This window comes from Eulemur rufifrons, chromosome 8 (genome assembly GCF_041146395.1).
Source record: "Eulemur rufifrons isolate Redbay chromosome 8, OSU_ERuf_1, whole genome shotgun sequence".
Classification (NCBI taxonomy): domain Eukaryota; kingdom Metazoa; phylum Chordata; class Mammalia; order Primates; family Lemuridae; genus Eulemur; species Eulemur rufifrons.
In genome coordinates, this window is record NC_090990.1 from 30,395,564 (window position 1) to 30,414,883 (window position 19,320).

At 36.5% G+C, this 19,320-nt stretch overlaps 1 protein-coding gene across 1 annotated transcript in view; it reads left to right on the top strand.

Moving 5' to 3' along the window:
- Positions 1-19,320, top strand: part of CCDC30 (coiled-coil domain containing 30) — a 141,542-nt gene that overhangs the window by 25,721 nt on the left and 96,501 nt on the right. The window contains exons 4-6 of the mRNA XM_069479162.1: positions 5,875-5,946; positions 9,144-9,259; positions 11,835-11,933. Of these exons, the coding sequence (XP_069335263.1) occupies positions 5,875-5,946; positions 9,144-9,259; positions 11,835-11,933 (287 nt within the window). The remainder of the gene's footprint in view (positions 1-5,874; positions 5,947-9,143; positions 9,260-11,834; positions 11,934-19,320) is intronic.

A 19,320-nucleotide genomic window follows, 5' to 3' on the forward strand; every position in this document is an offset into this window, starting at 1 on the left:
TCACAATTGGGTTGGTATACAATTGTGTATATTTGTCAAAATTCATCAAACTATACACGTAAAAGGGTAAATTTTACTGTATGCAAATTATACTTCAATAAACCCAATTTTAAAAAAAAAAGGAAAGAAATTTGGCCATGTTGAGTATGATGAGAAGCAGTATTTTCTGCTTGCAATAGTGAAGGAAAGGAAATACAGGATATCCCGCCTTCTTAGTAGTTACATTTGGATACAACAGAAGGCAATCCTATAGCAGCCTGTCCCATAAGCAGGTGCTCTCTCTGGTAGATCTTAACCTATCAACTGAAAGCAATGTCCTCATTGAATATACTGGGATTGTTGGAAAACTAAACAAGCAAGTCCTTTTTGAATATTGTGTGCAGTATTAACATGTGCCCTATGTGTAACTTCCTAAGTCATCCACTTATAGCACAATTTGTTTTTAGGTATATATGACAGTGTTTCCCAAGTGTTAGCTTACTTCTTTCAACAAACTCTTTTTAAATAGAAGACTTGATTTTAGTTTATTCTCTAGCTTTCTCTATATCACATCCAAAAATTTGGATGAAAATGAAAGATTTTTGTCAACAATAAAAATATTTTTCAAGAATAAAAAAGAATTCATGTAAAATATTTAGAGTATTCTTTTTGCCCCCTAAATGTAGAGTATTCTTTAATAAATGAATATCAAGGAAAAAGAGATAAATGTTTAAAGATTTAAGAGATTTATTAACCAGTTATAATGTATGGCCTCTATTGAATCTTGATTCAAACAAATTTTTAACATTATAAAATGACTAGAAATTTGAACACTTGCTGGTTATAGGAATTACATAATTATTATTAAATTACCTAATCATATGTAATGGTATTGAGTTTATGTTTTAAAAGGGTCCTTATTTTTTGGAGATATATAGTGAAATATTTACAGATGAATGATATGATGTCTGGGATTTGCTTAGAAATAACATAGACCCCTCCCTTATACCTACACAAAAATTAACTCAAAATGGATCACAGAGCTAAATTTAAGAGTTAAAACTATAAAACTCATAGAAGAAAACATGGTAATAAATCTTCATGATCTTAAGTTAAGCAATGATATGTTCAATACGACACCAAAAGCAAAAGTCTGAGAAAAACGAATACATTAGACTTAATCAAAATTTAAAACTTTTGCACTTCAAAAGATACCATCTGAAAGTGAAAAGACAGCCCATAGACTGGAGGAAAATATATGTAAATTATGTATTTGATATGGAACTTATATCCAGAATATGTAGATAATTCTTGTATCTTAATAATAAAAAGCTCAAATTGAAAAGTGGGCCAAGGATTTGCATAGACATTTCTCTGGAGAAGATATGTAAATGACCAATAGGCACATGAAAAGATGTTCCACACCTCCCGTCACAAAAATTGGTAAGTATGTGAGGTGATGGATATCTTAATTAACTTGATTTAGTCATCCCACTATGTAAACATATATCAAAGCATCACATTGTATCCCATAAATATATATAATTATTATTTGTCAATTTAGAAAATGTTCAACACCATTAGTCATTAGAGAAGCACAAAGCAAAACTGCAATGAGATACCACTTCATACCCACTAGAATGGCTATAATAAAAAAGACAGACAATGCCAAGTGTTCACAAGGATGTGGAGAAATTGGAATGCTTATGCATTGCTGGTAGGAATGTAAAATGGTGTAGATACTTTGGAAAATAATTTGACAATTTCTCAAAATATTGAACATAGAATTACCACATGACTCAGCAATTCCATTGCTAGGTATATACTCAGGAGAAGTGAAAACATATGTCCACACAAAGACTTGTAGGTAAAGGTTCATAGCACTATTGTTTACAATAGCCAAGAGTTAGATACAGCCCAAATGTCTGTCAATTGGTGAATGAATAAACAAAATGCAGTCTATCCATACTGTACAGCAAATAATTAGCATAGCAGGCCTGATGCTGCTATCCTTTAAAAAAAAAGTCTGCTTGTAAGGTTAACCATGGGCTAGCATCTGGGAACTTGCATTTTGGTAGGATTCCCACCATTTCCTAACTGATAGTAGTGGCTTTCTGTGCTGAAGCTGTTTATGTAAACAATGTGATTTATGCTGAACACCTGCTTTCCTTCTGAAAGTCTTGGATTTTGGTACATGTTAGGCAGAAAGTTTGTATGTGAACAGCCCCCAATAAAAACCTTAGGCACCGAGTCTCTAATGAATTTCCCAGGTAGATAACATTTTACATGTATTGTCACCATTCGATGCTGGAGAATCATCCTATGTGACTCCCCTGGGAGAGAACTCTTGGGAGCTTGTCCCTGGTTTCTTCTAGACTTTGCCCCATGCATCTTTTCCCTTTGCTGATTTTGTTTTATATCCTTTTGCTGTAGTAATTCTTAGCTATATGAGCATACATTGAGTCCTATGAGTCCTCTTGGCAAATCACCAAACCTGGGAGTGATCTTGGTTTGGTGGTCACTGACACTCATACCATGGAGTACTATTAATACTATTTGACAGTAAAAGAAATGAAGTACAGGCCAGGCGCGGTGGCTCACGCCTGTAATCCTAGCACTCTGGGAGGCCGAGGCGGGTGGATCGCTCGAGGTCAGGAGTTCGAGACCAGCCTGAGCAAGAGTGAGACCCCGTCTCTACTAAAAATAGAAAGAAATTATATGGACAACTAAAATATATATACAAAAAATTAGCCGGGCATGGTGGCGCATGCCTGTAGTCCCAGCTACTCGGGAGGCTGAGGCAGTAGGATCGCTTAAGCCCAGGAGTTTGAGGTTGCTGTGAGCTAGACTGACGCCACGGCACTCACTCTAGCCCGGGCAACAGAGTGAGACTCTGTCTCAAAAAAAAAAAAAAAAAAAAAGAAATGAAGTACTTATACCTGCTACATGGATAAATACCAAAAACATGCTAAATGAAAGAACTCAGTTCCAAAAGATCAACTATTGTTTCATATAATGATTTCTTTATATGAAATGTACATAAAAGGTAAATCCATAGAGATAGAAAGTAGATTACTATAGCTGGGCATGGTGGAATGGGCCTGCAGTCCCAACTCAGCTACCTGGGAGGCTGAGGGGAAGGATCACTTGAGCCCAGGAATTTGAGATTGGCCTGGGCATCTGTCTCCCTGGATAAAAGAAAAAAAAAGGGAAAAGAAGAAGAAGAAAGAAAGGTAGATTAGTGGTTGCCTAGGGCTAGAGGTGGGAATGGGGATTGCCCAAATGGGTGTGAGTTTTCTTTATGGAATGATGGAAATGTCTTAAAATTAAATTGTGGTGGTTGCACACCTGTAAATATACTAAAAATCATTGAATTTACACTTAAAAATGGGTGAATTTTATGGTATATAAATTGTACCTCCATAAAGTTATTAAAAATATTATAAGACCTGGGGGAAATAAATACATTAGATGGAAATCTCATATGCCCCTAAGAGCCCCACCCTCTAGTATACACAAACATTTTCCCAGTTATTCAATCAAATACAATCTAGATGTTACTGTGAAGAGATTTTACAAAGGTAGTTATGATCCCAAATCAGTTGACTTTAAGGAAAGGAGATCATCCTGCATGAACCTGTTTTAATCAGGTGAGCCCTTAAAAGGCTCTGGGCTTTTCCTGACAAGAAAGCTTCGAAGTGTGAGAAGAATTTAATATGAGGGAGATTCTTCACTGCTGACTTTGAAGATGGAGAAGACCATGTGGCAAAGAACGTGGGTGGCCTCCAAGAACCAAGAGAAACCTCCAGCTGACAGCAAGGAAACAGGGACCTCAGTCCTACACCTCAAGGACTGAATTCAGCCAACAACCCGGATCAGCTTGGAAGTCGGTTCTTCCCCAGAGTCTCCAGAGAGAAACATAGACTGGGCAACCCCTGATTTCAGCCTTGTAAGACTCTGGTCAGAGAACCCAGCCTCACCATGCCTGGACTTTTGACCTACACAACTGTGAGCTAATAGATAGATGCTGTTTTAAGTTACTAAATTTGTGGTAGTTTGTTATACAACATTAGAAAACTACAATATGTAACAGCATAAATGAAACAAGATTGGCCATTAGTTGATAATTGTTAAAAGCTAGGTGATGGATATAGGTGTTCCCATAATTCTGTTCTATCTACTTTATATATGTTTGAAATTTCCATAAGTAAAAAAGTTTTTACAAAATATCTAAAGAAATAGAAAGTAAAACTGTCAATCTAGCAGAGAGGTTCCAAAAAAATTACAATCAAATAGAGTTTTAGAAATGTTATTAGTTTAAGAGGAATAATGGAAAGCTACAATTATCAAATATCTTCATGAATGTGGAAGAAACTAACCTGGCAGTAGAAGTTAATGAATTTAGGGGTCTGTGATATTGTTTAAATTTGACATACAATATATTTGGTTATATGTATTATTCTAAAAATAGTTTTGTTTTTTTTTAAAAAAGTGGAAATTAAATGTTTTCAGAACACCTGAAGTGCCGCTTCAGAACTTTAAAGTTCATACAATACAGTTAGGAAGGCCCTGGCTTATGTCATAAATTCTCAACTCTCTTGGGTAGCAAACAAGGCCTTTCTGGTTGGGCTTCTGCCTATCTATCCAGCTCATATCCCACAGGTTCCCTAACTCTTTGCACTGTAGACCCAAGCAGTATCAGACTACCTGTAGTTCCAAGAACACGCAGGATTCACTTCTGCCTCCTCTCCTTTGTTCTGTCCTACCTCCTTTCTTTTATTCATGCTATTCCCTCTTTTTGGAACATCCTTTCCACCTGCTGTGACTTTACTCATTCTCCTTCTATAATAGAGGAATACATTGGAAAACTGTTCTTTTAGTAAAACAAAAGCTATTCTCGTATCTCTGGCACAGCATAAACAGACAGGTTCACATCACAACCATAGCAGTTACTACTTGTGTGACGTTGAGCAAGTTGCTTAACTTTTTGGAGCCTTGCTTATCTAATCTATAAATTGGGAATATTAATATCTATTTTGCAGATTTGTTATGATGATTAATATATCTGCTACTAGTAGCTGCTGCTGCTGGCAGCAGTATTAATATTGCTATAGTTAGGAATACAGTTTTAGGTGACTTTTATAAGTTATACTGGGATTTACTCCATAGAACTGAATGTTATGGACATGATAAAACATGTACAGTTGTGCTGATGTACTCACTCTGTGATTAGGAATGATCTCTTATAGAATTCATCTCAGTCTTACTTCTAGGAGGTTCTTCATTCTGACAATATAGGAGACCTACCAGTAACATCACTGGTGATAAAGAGGAGGCCACAGGAGGCAAAGAGATAAAACATGGATTAGAGAACCCAAATCCAATCAACTCTAATGTCCCATGTCTTCCTAAATATCATTCTGCCATACTCATACATTTCTTGGATAGTACCAAAAGCTATTTTCTGAACTTTTGTTATTTTGATATTTCTAACAGCTATAAGTAAAATTCTAAATATTATTGATTGCAGGAATTATTTTTAATTTTTTCTGAGTGTAATTTCTTTTTACTAAACTTGTAGTGCCATGCTTAAAAAACTTCTAGCTGTTCCTACTGTTTATAATGGTCCAAACTCTTCATCATGGAATCTGATAGGAGAAATAGGGAAAGAAAATTACAAGATCAGATGACCAGGAATAGGGATAAATATAGGACACAGTAGGAACACTAAGAGGGAAGTCTAGAAAAACTTCCTGGAGGAGCTGACATTGATGCAGAAACTAGAAGGACAGTTACCCAGATGGAAGGAAGTGTTCTAAACAGAGTCATCTGAAATTTGATTATTATACTAATCATTTGCTTCTTACACAAATATTTTCTTTTTTTCTTTTTTAGATTCTGTACTTGAGAAGGCTCAACTAGAGATTGAGAAACTGAAAGAAAATTTAATAAAGCTGAAACAAAATGGTAAGTCATTCTAGTATTTATAATAATTATTATAACACATTAAAAATAATATAATATGTATTAAATAATATTTTAAAATATAATATTATTTAATAACTAAAATAATAACCAGTACTACTATTATTGCTATTGCTACTATTAATACTATTATTGATACTACTGCTACCATTTATTGCTTACAAAGTGACAGGTATTCTTCCAGGCACTTTGCATGTATTATCTCTAATACTCACAACAGTCTACTGCCATACCACCCTGAACATGCCTGACCTCATCTAATCCTCACAACAATTCCATGTAGTCAGTATTATTGTCCCCATTTCATGGATATGGAAACTGAGTCACAGCAAGGCTAAATGAGTTATGCAATAGCCACATTAAGTAGAAGAGCTGACATTTGAATCCTTATATGTCTGACTTCAAAACCTGTGATCAACACAAACAATACATATTTTACTGGGACCGCTGAGACCAGTATTCCTTATGATGCATTTAACATTATATTTGTTCACACGTATTTGTTCACTGGGAAGCCAACATGCTTGGAATCAGAGGTGAGTTAGTTAATCTGACCCTTGCTTGACTATATAAAAATCCTACCAGCTATCAATAATATAATGAAATTTGAATATATTAATCATAACTGCAAAAATAATTAAAAATGTATTTATCAGTTTTAAATAATCTAGAACTAGATATACCCTTCTTTTCAAAAATGTATGAATACAATTATGAAATGAATTTTCTTTGTTAGAAAGAACTTTCTTTCTTTTTCTTTTTACTTGATAGAGCAAGTGAAAAGAAAAAATCAGTAAGGATGTAGAGGACCTAAAAACACTACCAATCAATGAGACCTAACTGATATCTATAGAAAATTCACCAGAATACATGTTCTTTTCATATACCAATGGAACATTCACTGAGAGATTCTGGTCCATGAAATAAATCTCTATGGAAGAACTGAAATCATACAAATTATGTTCTCTGATCATAATGGAATTGAACTAAAAATCAGTAACAGAAGTATATTTAGAAAATCCTCAAATATTTAGAAATTAAACAAGGTACTTCTAAAAAGCACATGCCTTCAGAGAAAAAAATTACAAGGGATATTAGAAAATATTTTGAATTGAAGGAAAAGAAAATACAATAATATCAATGTTTATGTGATACAGCTAAATCAGTGCTGAGGGGGAATTTTACAGTATTTAATGTTTATACTGGAAATAAAGAAAGGACTCAAAATAATCTAAGTTTACACCTTTAAAAACCCAGATAAGGTAAGCAGGATCAGAAGGAGGAGGAGGACAGCGAGGATGAGGGGGGAGGATAAAATATCTATAATAAGAATCATAAGAACAGAATAAGAAGAACAAATTAAATCCAAGGCAAACAGAAGGAAGGAGATATTAAAATAAAAGTTAAAATCACTAAAACTGAAAACAGAACCAGAATAGAGTAAAGCTGTGGAACCAAGAACTGATTCTTCAGCAGGAACAGTAAACTAACTAGATTGATCATGAAAAAAAAAGAGAAGACACAAATTACCAGCTTAAGAAATAACAGAACATTTCTACAGACTAAAAAGATAATAAGGGAATATTATGAATAAGTTTATGCCAATAAATTTGATGACATGGACACATTCCTTGCCAGACACAAACTACCAAACCTCACTCAAGAAGAAACAGCCCTAAATCTACTAAAGAAATTGAATTTTTAGTTAAAAATTTTTCCACAAGGAAACTCCAGGCTCAGATGGCTTCACTAGTGAATTCTAACAAATGTTTAAAGAATAAATAATACTGAATTTACAAAGACTCTTACAGAAAATTGAAGAAGAGGGAATACTTCTCAACTTTTCGTGTGGTCAGCATTATCCTGATACCAACACTAGACAAAAACATTGCAATATCCCTAATGAACATAAAAGAACTTGTAAAAGTACAAAGAGTAAATAGGACCAGGCACAGTGACTCATGCCTGTAATCTCACTTTGGGAGGCTGAGGCAGGAGGATCACTTGAGGCCAGAAGTTCAAGACCAGCCTGGGCAACATAGTGAGACCCTATCTCTAAAAAAAAAAAAATTTAAAGTTAGCTGAGTGCAGTGGCACATGACTGTAGTCCCAGCTACTTGGGGCTGAGGCAGGAGGATTGCTTGAGCTGAGGAGTTCAAGGCCACTATACTGCAGCTTAAAACAAAAAGAAATAGCTTTTTGGGTAGTAAAATTAATTAGGATGTGCTTACCAATCAATAATGGATTGGTTAAATAAGTAACTATACAATGGATACCTTGCAGCTATTAGGAATGACATGGAGCTATGTGCACTGACATGAATAGATGTCTATGATTTCTTATATGGCAGTAAAGTTGTGAAGATGCTGGAATAATTTTGAATAAGCTGCCCCAACTGTCCCAGCTCCCTCTAGCCCCTTGTCTTCCCGGCTACTAAAGGGATATTTGGCACAGAAAGATGTTCTCTAGGACTCTTTTCCAGAGCTACGTGTCTTATAGGTGAGGGTTCATATTGTATCAGTTGTTAAATGTTTTTAACACAACTTTTGTCTGTACATTAGTATATGTATATAAAATTTTTTGAAGAATATTTGCCAGGTATTAACAATATTATTTTGGGACACGGTATTGGGTGAAGGTTGGATGAGAATATCCACCTTGAAGAAAACTGTATAGTTTGATTAACAACATGCCTATATTCCATTTGTGATCAATAAAAGTTGAGGTGTTACACTTTCCAATTTCAAAACTTACAGTAAAGCAACAGCATGGAATTGTTCTAAGAACAAACATATAGAGTAATGGAACAGGTGTTTAAGAGAGATAGGATAGAAAGGAAGGTAGGGAGATCATTTTCTTGGTCATTTCACTTTTAGAAGGTAGGTTTAACTGTTTTAAAATTCCACTTCCTAGAAGAACCTCTGTTGCTGGAAACCCTACATTCAAAAGCCCAATTCATTGTTCCAGTGTGAGAAATATAGAACTTTCTGTTCTGTTTCATTAGGTTGGGAGAATATTCTAGGACTGGACTTGAGAGTCTAATGGTTATCCTATTCAGAGAGCCGCATATGCAGAGACATGGTAGGATGGGGAATCGTACTTCCTTAGTTTTTAGAGTTAGTGCCCCCCAAACTAAAACTTTGATCCATTTGAGTAAACTGTGTTTTTCTCTGTTTTAGATGCAATTGACCTACAGAAAGCAAAGGAACATAATCAGAGACTGGATGAGGAAATTCTGGCTTTAAGAAATCGAGTTCGATTGCTTGACTCAGAAAAAAAGGTGCTTGGTGAAATGGTAAGTTGAATTTAGTTTGTTCTTAGAATTTATTTAAATGTGTATACAATAACAATTAGCAGCTTGAGCAACATAGATATTCATCACCTAAGTTAGTCATTAGTGAGGATTGATGGCTATAACATCTCAGGTAGATGCTATACTTTGACCTAGATGCATTCTATCAGTACTTATTTTATACATTTTAACTACCTATGCCAAACAGTAGCATTGCTATTGTGTAAATCTAGAATCTTTTATTTTTAATAAGGATTTAAGGGCTGGGCGCAGTGGCTCACACCTGTAATCGTAGCACTCTGGGAGGCCGAGGCGGGAGGATTGTTTGAGCTCAGGAGTTCGAGACCAGCCTGAGAAAGAGCAAGACCCTGTCTCTACTAAAAATAGAAAGAAATTATATGGACAACTAAAAATATATATATAAAAAATTAGCCTGGCATGGTGGCACATGCCTGTAGTCCCAGCTACTTGGGAGGCTGAGGCAGTAGGATTGCTTGAGCCCAGGAATTTGAGGTTGCTGTGAGCTAGGCTGATGCTACGGCACTCTAGCCCGGGCAACAGAGTGAGACTCTGTCTCAAAAAAATAAATAAATAAATAAAATAAGGATTTAGATAATAATTTACAGTTATCACATTTACCAAATAGAAAATATTACTCTATTATATTGGATAAGTTTGAGATTATTAATACTAAACACTTAGTTGTGTTCTATTTTTTAACCATTTTTTTTAGGAATTTATTGATTTTTTACATATATATTTCCAAGTTTTGGGTATATTATATGTCTCTTCAATTTTAGTTTATATTCATTCAACAGTCATATCTCTAGTGTCTAATAAAATGCCTGGCATAATACTAAGTGCACAAGAAATTTTTTTGCCATGATGAGTATATAACCATTAGGATGGGTACTGTCAAAACAATAGAAAATAACAAATGTTAATGAGGATGTGAAAATATTGGAACGCTTGTGCATTGCTGGTGGGAATATAAGACAGTGCAGCCACTGTGAAAAGCAGTATAGCAGTTCCTCAAAAAATTAAATATAGAATTACTCTATGATCTGACAATTCCACTTCTGGGTCTATACCCCAAAGAATTGAAAGCAGAACTCAAACATACATTTGTACACCCATGTTCATAGCAGCATTATTCATAATAGCCAAAAGCAACTCAAGTGTCCACTGACAGATGAATGGATAAACAAAACATGGTATATACATACTATGGAGTATTATTCAGCCTTAAAAAGGAAGGAAATTTTTACATGTTACAACATGGATAAACCTTGAAGACATTATTCTAAATGAAATAAGCCAGTCAAAAAAGGACTAATTGTAGCATATGATTCCACTTATATAAGGTACCTAGAATAGTCAAAATCATGAAACAGAAAGTTGAACAGTGATTGCCAGGGGTTGGGGGAGGAAGTAATGGGAGTTATTGTTTAATAGGTATAGAGTTTCAGGGCAAGATAAAAAGAATTCTAGAGATGGATAGTGGTGAAGGTACTACGATAATGTGCTGAATGATGCTTAATGCCACTGAACTGTACATTTAAATTTTGTGAGCTGGGTATGGTGGCTCATGCCTGTAATCGTAGCACTCTGGGAGGCCGAGGTGGGCAGATCGTTTGAGCTCAGGAGTTTGAGACCAGTCTGAGCAAGAGCGAGACCCCATCTCTACTAAAAATAGAAAGAAATTAGCTGGACAACTAAAAATATATAGAAAAATTAGCTGGGCATGGTGGCGCATGCCTGTAGTCCCAGCTACTTGGGAGGCTGAGGCAGTAGGATCGTTTAAGCCCAGGAGTTTGAGGTTGCTGTGAGCTAGGCTGATGCCATGGCACTCTAGCCCAGGCAAGAGAGTGAGACTCTGCCTCAAAAAAATAAATAAGTAAATTTTGTGTTATTATATTTTACCACAATAAAAATGCAATCATAAAAAAGAATGAACAAATGAAGATTGTTCAAGTTGTCTTAGTCTTTGTAAATTTATGTATCAAATACCTTTATATGTTTTATTTAATGTATGTATGTGTGTATTTGTGAAAAAGTTTAGGTAGGGTACATCACAAGCAATGTTATTTCTAGAAAAGGAAGAAGGATTGTGATAAGAAGGAAAATATGACTTTTTACTTTATATACCTATGTATTGTTAAAGTTTTACAAGGATAATGTATTCACATATTCACTTGTATATTTAAAAAACAGGCCAAATGTGGTGGCTCACAGCTGTAATCCCAGCACTTTGGGAGGCCAAGGTGGGAGGATCACTTGACACCAGGAGATCAAAGACCAGCCTGGGCAACATAGTGAGACCCCCATCTCTTTGAAAAAAATAAAATAGCTAGGCATGGTGGTGTGTGCCTGTACTGTTAGCTACTCGGGAGGCTAAAGGATTGCTTGAGCCCAGGAGTTTGAAGTTGCCGTGAGCTGTGATTGCACCACTGCAGTCCATCCTGGGTAACAGAGCGAGACGCTTTCTCTAAAAAAAAAAAAATTTTTTTAAATGAAAGCAATAATGTATCTAAATAAAAATGGAGAAGTCTGCAAGATGCTTACTTTTGTATTTAAGGTTGAGAGACTTAAAGGAGAGATGTGTGAATCTCAAGAGAATAAGCAACTTGGAAACCACTCCCCTGGAAGAACAGTGGGTCCTGAACAAAGAGTACAGGTATTTTAAAGTTCTGTTCTTCTGATTTGTAATTTTTAAGTGAATTGCATTTTTACAGAGTATACTAGAACAGTTGGTGCTAATCATTTGCTATTCTTTTCTTATTGGGCTGTCATTTTCTATTGCCCAGCCAATTAAAGTGGAAGAAGAAATTGAGGTACAGAGGATGTTTCTGTTATTCCCCACAGAAAAAAATAATTTGAAGAATGTAGTAGATTATTTCTTTGAAGAAAAAGGATTATGAAGATATAACCAATTTGGGCATTTTAAATCATCAAATAGAGTTGATTTATAGAGTCAACCAGTGGTATTGGGGTGGGTGGTTTGAACCACACTAAATGTAATAAAATATCATAGAAAACCAATAAAGTGTAGGCTCCAGTGTGTATAGTATCTAGCATTATCAGCATGATCAGCCTCTGAAGTAGTGGGCAAAGCAATCAAACCCAAGACAGACTGATGTAAATGCCAATGTATATCTAGTACATAGTGGTGGTTTCTCGTTGTGGTATCTCGTTGTGGTTTTAATTTGCCTTTGATGGTGTCTAATGACAATGAATATGTTTTGATGTACTCATTGGCCATTTGTGTATGTTCTTTTGTGAAGCATATATTCAAAACTTTTGCTTATTTTTAATTGGGTGGTATGTATTCTTTATATTAAGTAGAGTTCTTTATATATTTTGAATACTAGTCGTTTGTTAGATATATGTATTATAAATATTTTCTCCCAGTCTATGCCACGTATTTTCATTTTCTTAACAGTATTTTATGAAGAATAGAGATTTTAAAAATTTGATGGAGGCCAATTCATCAAGGTTTTCCTTTATAATTTTGTGATAGAACACAAAATGCCTATCTCAGAAATCTTTGTCTACCCCTAAGGTCACAAAATATGTTTCTTGTCCTTTCTTCTAAAGATTTTACAGTTTTAGCTTCTACATTTAGGTTTAAGATCTGTTGCAGATAATTTTTATATATTCTGTGAGGTAAGGGTTGAAGTTCATTCATTTATAAAAATATATCCAGTTACTCCGGAACCATTTGTTGAAAAGAGTTATTTCCTTATTGAATTATGTTGGCACCTGTATTAAAAATCAGGCTGGGCATGGTGGTGCATGCCTGTAGTCCCAGCTATGGGGGAGACTGAGGCAGGATTGCTTGAGCCCAGGAGTTTGAGGTTGCTGTGAGCTAGGCTGACGCCACGGCACTTGAGCCCAGGCAACAGAGTGAGACTCTGTCTCAAAAAAAAAAAAAAAATCAATTATGTGGGTCTACTTCTGGACTTTCCATTAATCTATATGTTTGTTCATAAGACAATCTATGCTATAGCTTTGTTGTAAGTCTTGAAATCAGAAAGTGTCACATCCAACTTTGTAGGTTTTTTTCTTTCAAAGTTGTTTTGGCTATTCTAGGTCCTTTGCACTTACATATACATTTTAGAGTCAGCTTGTCGATCTTGACATAAATGCCTGCTAGATTTTTGATTGCGATGGTGTAGAATCTGTAGATCAATTTAGGGAGAAATTACATTTTAATAATATTGAGCACTCTAATGCATGAACATGGTATGCCTTTCTATTCATTTGGGTTTTCTTTAATTTAACTCAGCAATTTTTTTATCTTTTAGTGCACAGATGTTACACATATTTAATTAAATTTGTTCTTTTTAAAAATCAAAATACAATTTATACACCATAAAATTTACATACCTTTTTAAAGTGTACAATTCAGTGGTTTTTAGTATATTCACAATGTTATGTAATTATCACTACTATCTAATTCCAGAACATTTTAATCTTCCCAAAAAGAAACTCTATATTTACTAATATTCATTCCCCATTTCCCTCTCCCCCCAGTCCCTGGCAGCCACGAAACTACTTTTGTCTGTATGAATTTGCCTATCCTGTACATTTTACAGGATAGGCAATAAACGGAACCATACAGTATGTGGTCTTTTGTGTCTGCCTTCTTTCAATTAGTGTAATGTTTTCAAAGTTCGTCCATATTGTAGCATGAATCAGTACTTTATCCCTTTCTATGGCTGAATAGTTTTATTATATGGATATATATTACATTTTGCTTATTTATTCATCAATTGGACATTTGGTAGTTTCTATTTTGTGGCTACTATGAATAATGCTTCCATGAATATTCATGTACTAGTTGTGTGGACATGTTTTCATCTCTCTGGGGAATGTACAAAAGAGTGGAATTACAGGATTATATGTTAACTCTACATTTAACCTTTTGAGGAACTGCCAGACTGTTTTCCAATACAGAGGTACCATTTTACATTCCCAACAGCAGTGTATAAGGGTTGCAATTTCTTTATATATCATGACCAACACTTGTTATTTCTGTCTTTTTTATTATAGCCATCCTAGTAGGTGTGAAGTAATATCTCCATATAGGTTTTTGTTTTTGTTTTTGTTTTTGAGACAGAGTCTCACTCTGTTGTCCAGGCTAGAGTGCTGTGGCGTCAGCCTAGCTCACAGCAACCTCAAACTCCTGGGCTCAAGCAATCCTTCTGCCTCAGCCTCTCAAGTAGCTGGGACTACAGGCATGCGCCACCATGCCCGGCTAATTTTTTTTCTATATATATTTTTAGTTGTCCAGCTAATTTCTTTCTATTTTTAGTAGTGACGGGGGTCTCGCTCTTGCTCAGGCTGGTCTCGAACTCCTGACCTCGAGTAATCCTTCTACCTCGGCCTCCCAGAGTGCTAGGATTACAGGCGTGAGCCACCGCGCCTGGCCCCAAGGCGTATTTTGTACTCCATAATTGTTTGTTGAATGAATGAGTGAATATACAAATCAATAAGAAGAAAGGTGATTTTAAATATTTGACAGGATAATAATTTGTTAAAAATAATTGAAAGAAAATATTGTACACATGAAACACTATAGTTTTTAGAAGGTAAAACTTTTCATACAAAACATAAATAAATAAGAGGGGTAAAAACCTACCTGATAGGTACAATGAACACTCATCAGGTGATGGGCACACTAAGTAGCCCTGATTTAAGCATTATAAAAGCTATCCAGGCCGGGCGCGGTGGCTCACGCCTGTAATCCTAGCACTCTGGGAGGCCGAGGTGGGCGGATCGTTTGAGCTCAGGAGTTCGAGACCAGCCTGAGCAAGAGCGAGACCCCATCTCTACTAAAAACAGAAAGAAATTATATGGACAGCTAAAAATATATATAGAAAAAATTAGCCGGGCATGGTGGCGCATGCCTGTAGTCCCAGCTACTCGGGAGGCTGAGACAGGAGGATCCCTTGAGCTCAGGAGTTTGAGGTTGCTGTGAGCTAGGCTGACGCCACGGCACTCACTCTAGCCTGGGCAACAGAGTGAGACTCTGTCTCAAAAAAAAATAAAAATAAAAAAAAGCTATCCATGTAATAAAAATATTTGTACCCCCTTAATATTTTGAAAAAAAAATAAACAAAAGCAGAATGAATCTCTCATGCAAATCTCATTCTTCTCCCATGCTTCCTTCTGACATTCTAGGTAAAAAATTAACGATGTCCAGTATTGCCTTTTCTTGTTGTGTCAGGGAAGGAAGGTAGTCTTGGTACCTAATCCTTCGACCCCATTTCTTCCACCCTCTCAAGTGACAACAAAGTCTAGAACAAATTGATTGCAGCATAGGAGAGGTGTGATTACTCTCATAAGTTGTCTGACAAAAGAGAAATATTTTTCTAGAGACCTGACCTGTGTGAGAATGGCTTAAAGTCTTTGACTTTTTTTTTTCTTTTCTTTTTTTTTTTTTTTTTTTTTGAGACTGAATCTTACTCTGCCATCCTGGGTAGAGTGCAGTGGTGTCATCATAGCTCACTGCAACCTCAAACTCCTGGGGTCAAGCGACCCTCTTGCCTCAGCCTCCGGAGTAGTTGGGACTACAGATGCACACCACGATGCTGATAGAGTTTTCTATTTTTAGTAGAGACGGGTCTCGCTCGTGCTCAGGCTGGTCTCAAACTCCTGAGCTCAAGCAATCCTCCTGCCTCAGCCTCCCAGAGTGCTAGGATTACAGGTGTGAGCCATCATGCCTGATCCTCTTTGACTTCTTATATGATCATTTTGTGTGTGGGTCTTTCATGGTGACCATGAATGTGGCCCACACCTTGTTCTGCAATCCATATGTCCACATGAAGGAGGCTAATCTGCTAAGCAGGCCCCAAGATGAACTTAGAATTGCCAGATGGTACACAGGTGGTACCTGTGAAGGATAAAGGAAAAGAGCAGACATGGGCAGGGAAAGTCTTCAGATCACGATGCAGGTCTAAAGTCTGCTAAAGAAGATGGAGAAGGAAGAAAGATTGGATAGGAAGAGCCTCAGACTGTATTGTATAGCTCTGAGAAAGTCTCAGCCAGCCTAACAGGGAGTTTTGGAACAATGATAACGTTTAGAGAAATTCTATGTTGAGCAGAAATGACCAGGCCTTAATATTCCCACCGTGCTCAGTCATTTGCTGGAGGCTGCCTGGGATGAGTGTGGCAAGTACTCGCTTGAAGGGAGGTATCAGTGGTTTACCTCCATGTGGCCCCTTGTATTAAAGAATTCTTGAGCTTGGAGAAACTCCTTGGAGAGTATCTAGTTAATCTATCTCCTTCTATGATAAATGCTATCTTTGAGATCCTGGATAAATGAGCTTCTATTTTATTTTAAATGATATTCAGAAAATATCATATTGTTTTGTCTAATATTTAACATTAAGTATCAGAATTTTTTTTTTTCTGTGTCTAATCTCAATCCTCTAGGCTGTGGCGCAAACCAGTTTTCTTTTCCTTATCATTAAGACAAGAAATATGTCTATAAAATAATAAAGATTTATATTGACTCTGATGATCCTTTCACTTACTTTCCCACATAGAGCCATCTGGAACGGGCTGAGGAACTTTGTAAATAAATGTTTCTTTTCTCTTAAAGGTGTTAACAAGTAGAAATCTTGAAAACTGGAAAAGGTTCTCAGTGAATATTGATCAATTAGAGTTAAATGACCTTTTAAAGTAATTTCCTAAAAAAAGGTAACTAAACAGATTTTGCCCTCAAAGTTCTCTCTTAATCTTTCATGAAAAAGCCTCGAGCTTCCTTGATTACATTTGGCAGCCAGATGATGGTGATATCAATAACTATTAGCTAAATGATCATTCTCAACAGAGGAATTAAGTGAACTGAGTGCTGTAGTCAGTAGATAAGAAATAAATAGCCCATTCTCAGGAGCTTCTTTCCAGATCTTGACCTAGTACCATGCTGTCTCTGGCATGAATCTTCTGCTTTTAGATGGGTAGTCGGTCACCTCCTGCAGTCATTCCCTCCTGATCACTGACTACAGTGTTCCCCCTTATTCTGGGTTTCACTTTGTGTAGTGTAAGCTACCTGCGGTCAACTGCAGTCTGAAAATATTAGATGGAAAATTTCAGAAATGAACAACTCATAAGTTTTAAATTGGATGACATTTTGACTAGCACGGTAAAATCTCCTGCCATTCTGGCCAGGACATGAGTCATCCCTTTGACCATCACATCCACACTGTACACAGTACCTGCTTATTAGTCATCGATACCTCTGCTCTTGACATCCAGCCATTGACATCATCATTCAGTGATCCAGGATCACCCGAAGCAGATGATCCTACTTCTCACATATCATCACAAGGTCAGTAGTAGCCTAATGCCTCTCAATACCTACATCTGTGGTCCCCAACCTCTGGGCCATGGACTGGTGGTACTGGTCCATGGACTGTTAGGACCTGGACCACACAGCAGGAGATGAGCTGCAGGCGAGTGAGCAAAGCTTCATCTGTATTTACAGTCACTTCCCATCACTCACATCACCACATAAGCTCTGCCTCCTGTTGGATCACTGACGGCATTAGATTCACATAAGAGCACGAACCCTAGTATAAACTGCACTATTAATGTCTGATGATCTGAGGTGGAGCTGAGGCAGTAATGTTAGCAATGGGGAGCAGCTGCAAATACAGATTATCATTAGCAAAGAGGTTTGACTGCACAATAAATGTAATGCACTTGAATCATCCTGAAACCATCCCCGTGCCCCTGATCTGTGGAAAATTGTGTTCCATGAAACCAGTCCCTGGCTCAAACAATCCACCAGCCTCGGCCTCCCAGAGTGCTAGGATTACAGGCGTGAGCCACCGCGCCTGGCCTCTCATAGTTAATTTTATATGTCAACTTGACTAAGCCATGGGATTCCCAGATATCTGATTAAATGTTATTTTTGGGTGTGTCTGTGAGGTGTTTCCAGGAGAGATTAGCATTTGAATCCACTGAGTAAAGCAGATTGCTCTACCCAATGTGGGTGGGCATCATCTAATTGGTTGAGGACCTGAATAGAACAAAAAGGTGGAAGAAGGGAGAATTCACTCTTTCTGCCTGAATGCTTAAGCTAAGATGTTAGTTTTTCCCTGCCTTCAGATTGGGAATATATATATATATTATACACATACACATATATGTTAGAATATATGTCATAAATATAAAATCTCCTATTAGTTCTATATTAGAACCCTGTCTAATACAAATCGATACTAGTATTTGAGTATCTACAATGTTGTAATGACTCTGCCGGAGGTTTGAAAACTCATTTGATGTTAACAGAAATTCTGGGAAGTAAGTGTTGTTCACTCTGCTTTACAGATGAGGAAACCAAGATCAGAAATTCATAAATGTGTAAGTCAAGATTTCAGATCTCAACCAGACTACAAAACCCATGTTTTTGCCAGTGGTGTTTTCAAATAGTGTTCCAAGGATCCTTGATGTTTCACAGATGCAAAACTCTAGGTCTTCTACCTCCATATCAGTCACAGAAAGCTCCAGTTCTGGGAACTCTATAGAGGGTTTTTCCATAAGAATTCTTTTGAAAATAAAAGGGACAGGGAGTGGCTTAAAAAGGAAAAATAATCTAGAAAATCACTCCCTTATATCAAGCAGACTCCTTAAGAAATGACTGTGTTCCTTACCCATTTCTATATGCAGACAGATTTATCACCAAACAGACCATCTTAGTGCTGTTAGTATGCATGTTCTCAGAGAAAATGCTTAAAATGGAAGACATGCCAGGCATCTGTCATGAATAATAATGGCCATAATATATTGAACATCTATCATGGGCTGTGTGATCTGCTCTATGTGTCTTACAAACATAGTCCTATAATCCCTTTAAACATAGTCCTGTTTAATCCATATAACAGCCACTCCACCCAAGGTAAATAGGAGTATTCCCATTTCATATTTATCAGAACTTAAGGGGATTTGACCAAAGTAAGAGTCAGAGCTTGGAGTTGATCCAGGTTTATCTGGGCCTAGAGCTCATTTTCTACACCATACCAACTCCTGTGGAGATTTATAGAGGAGATTTA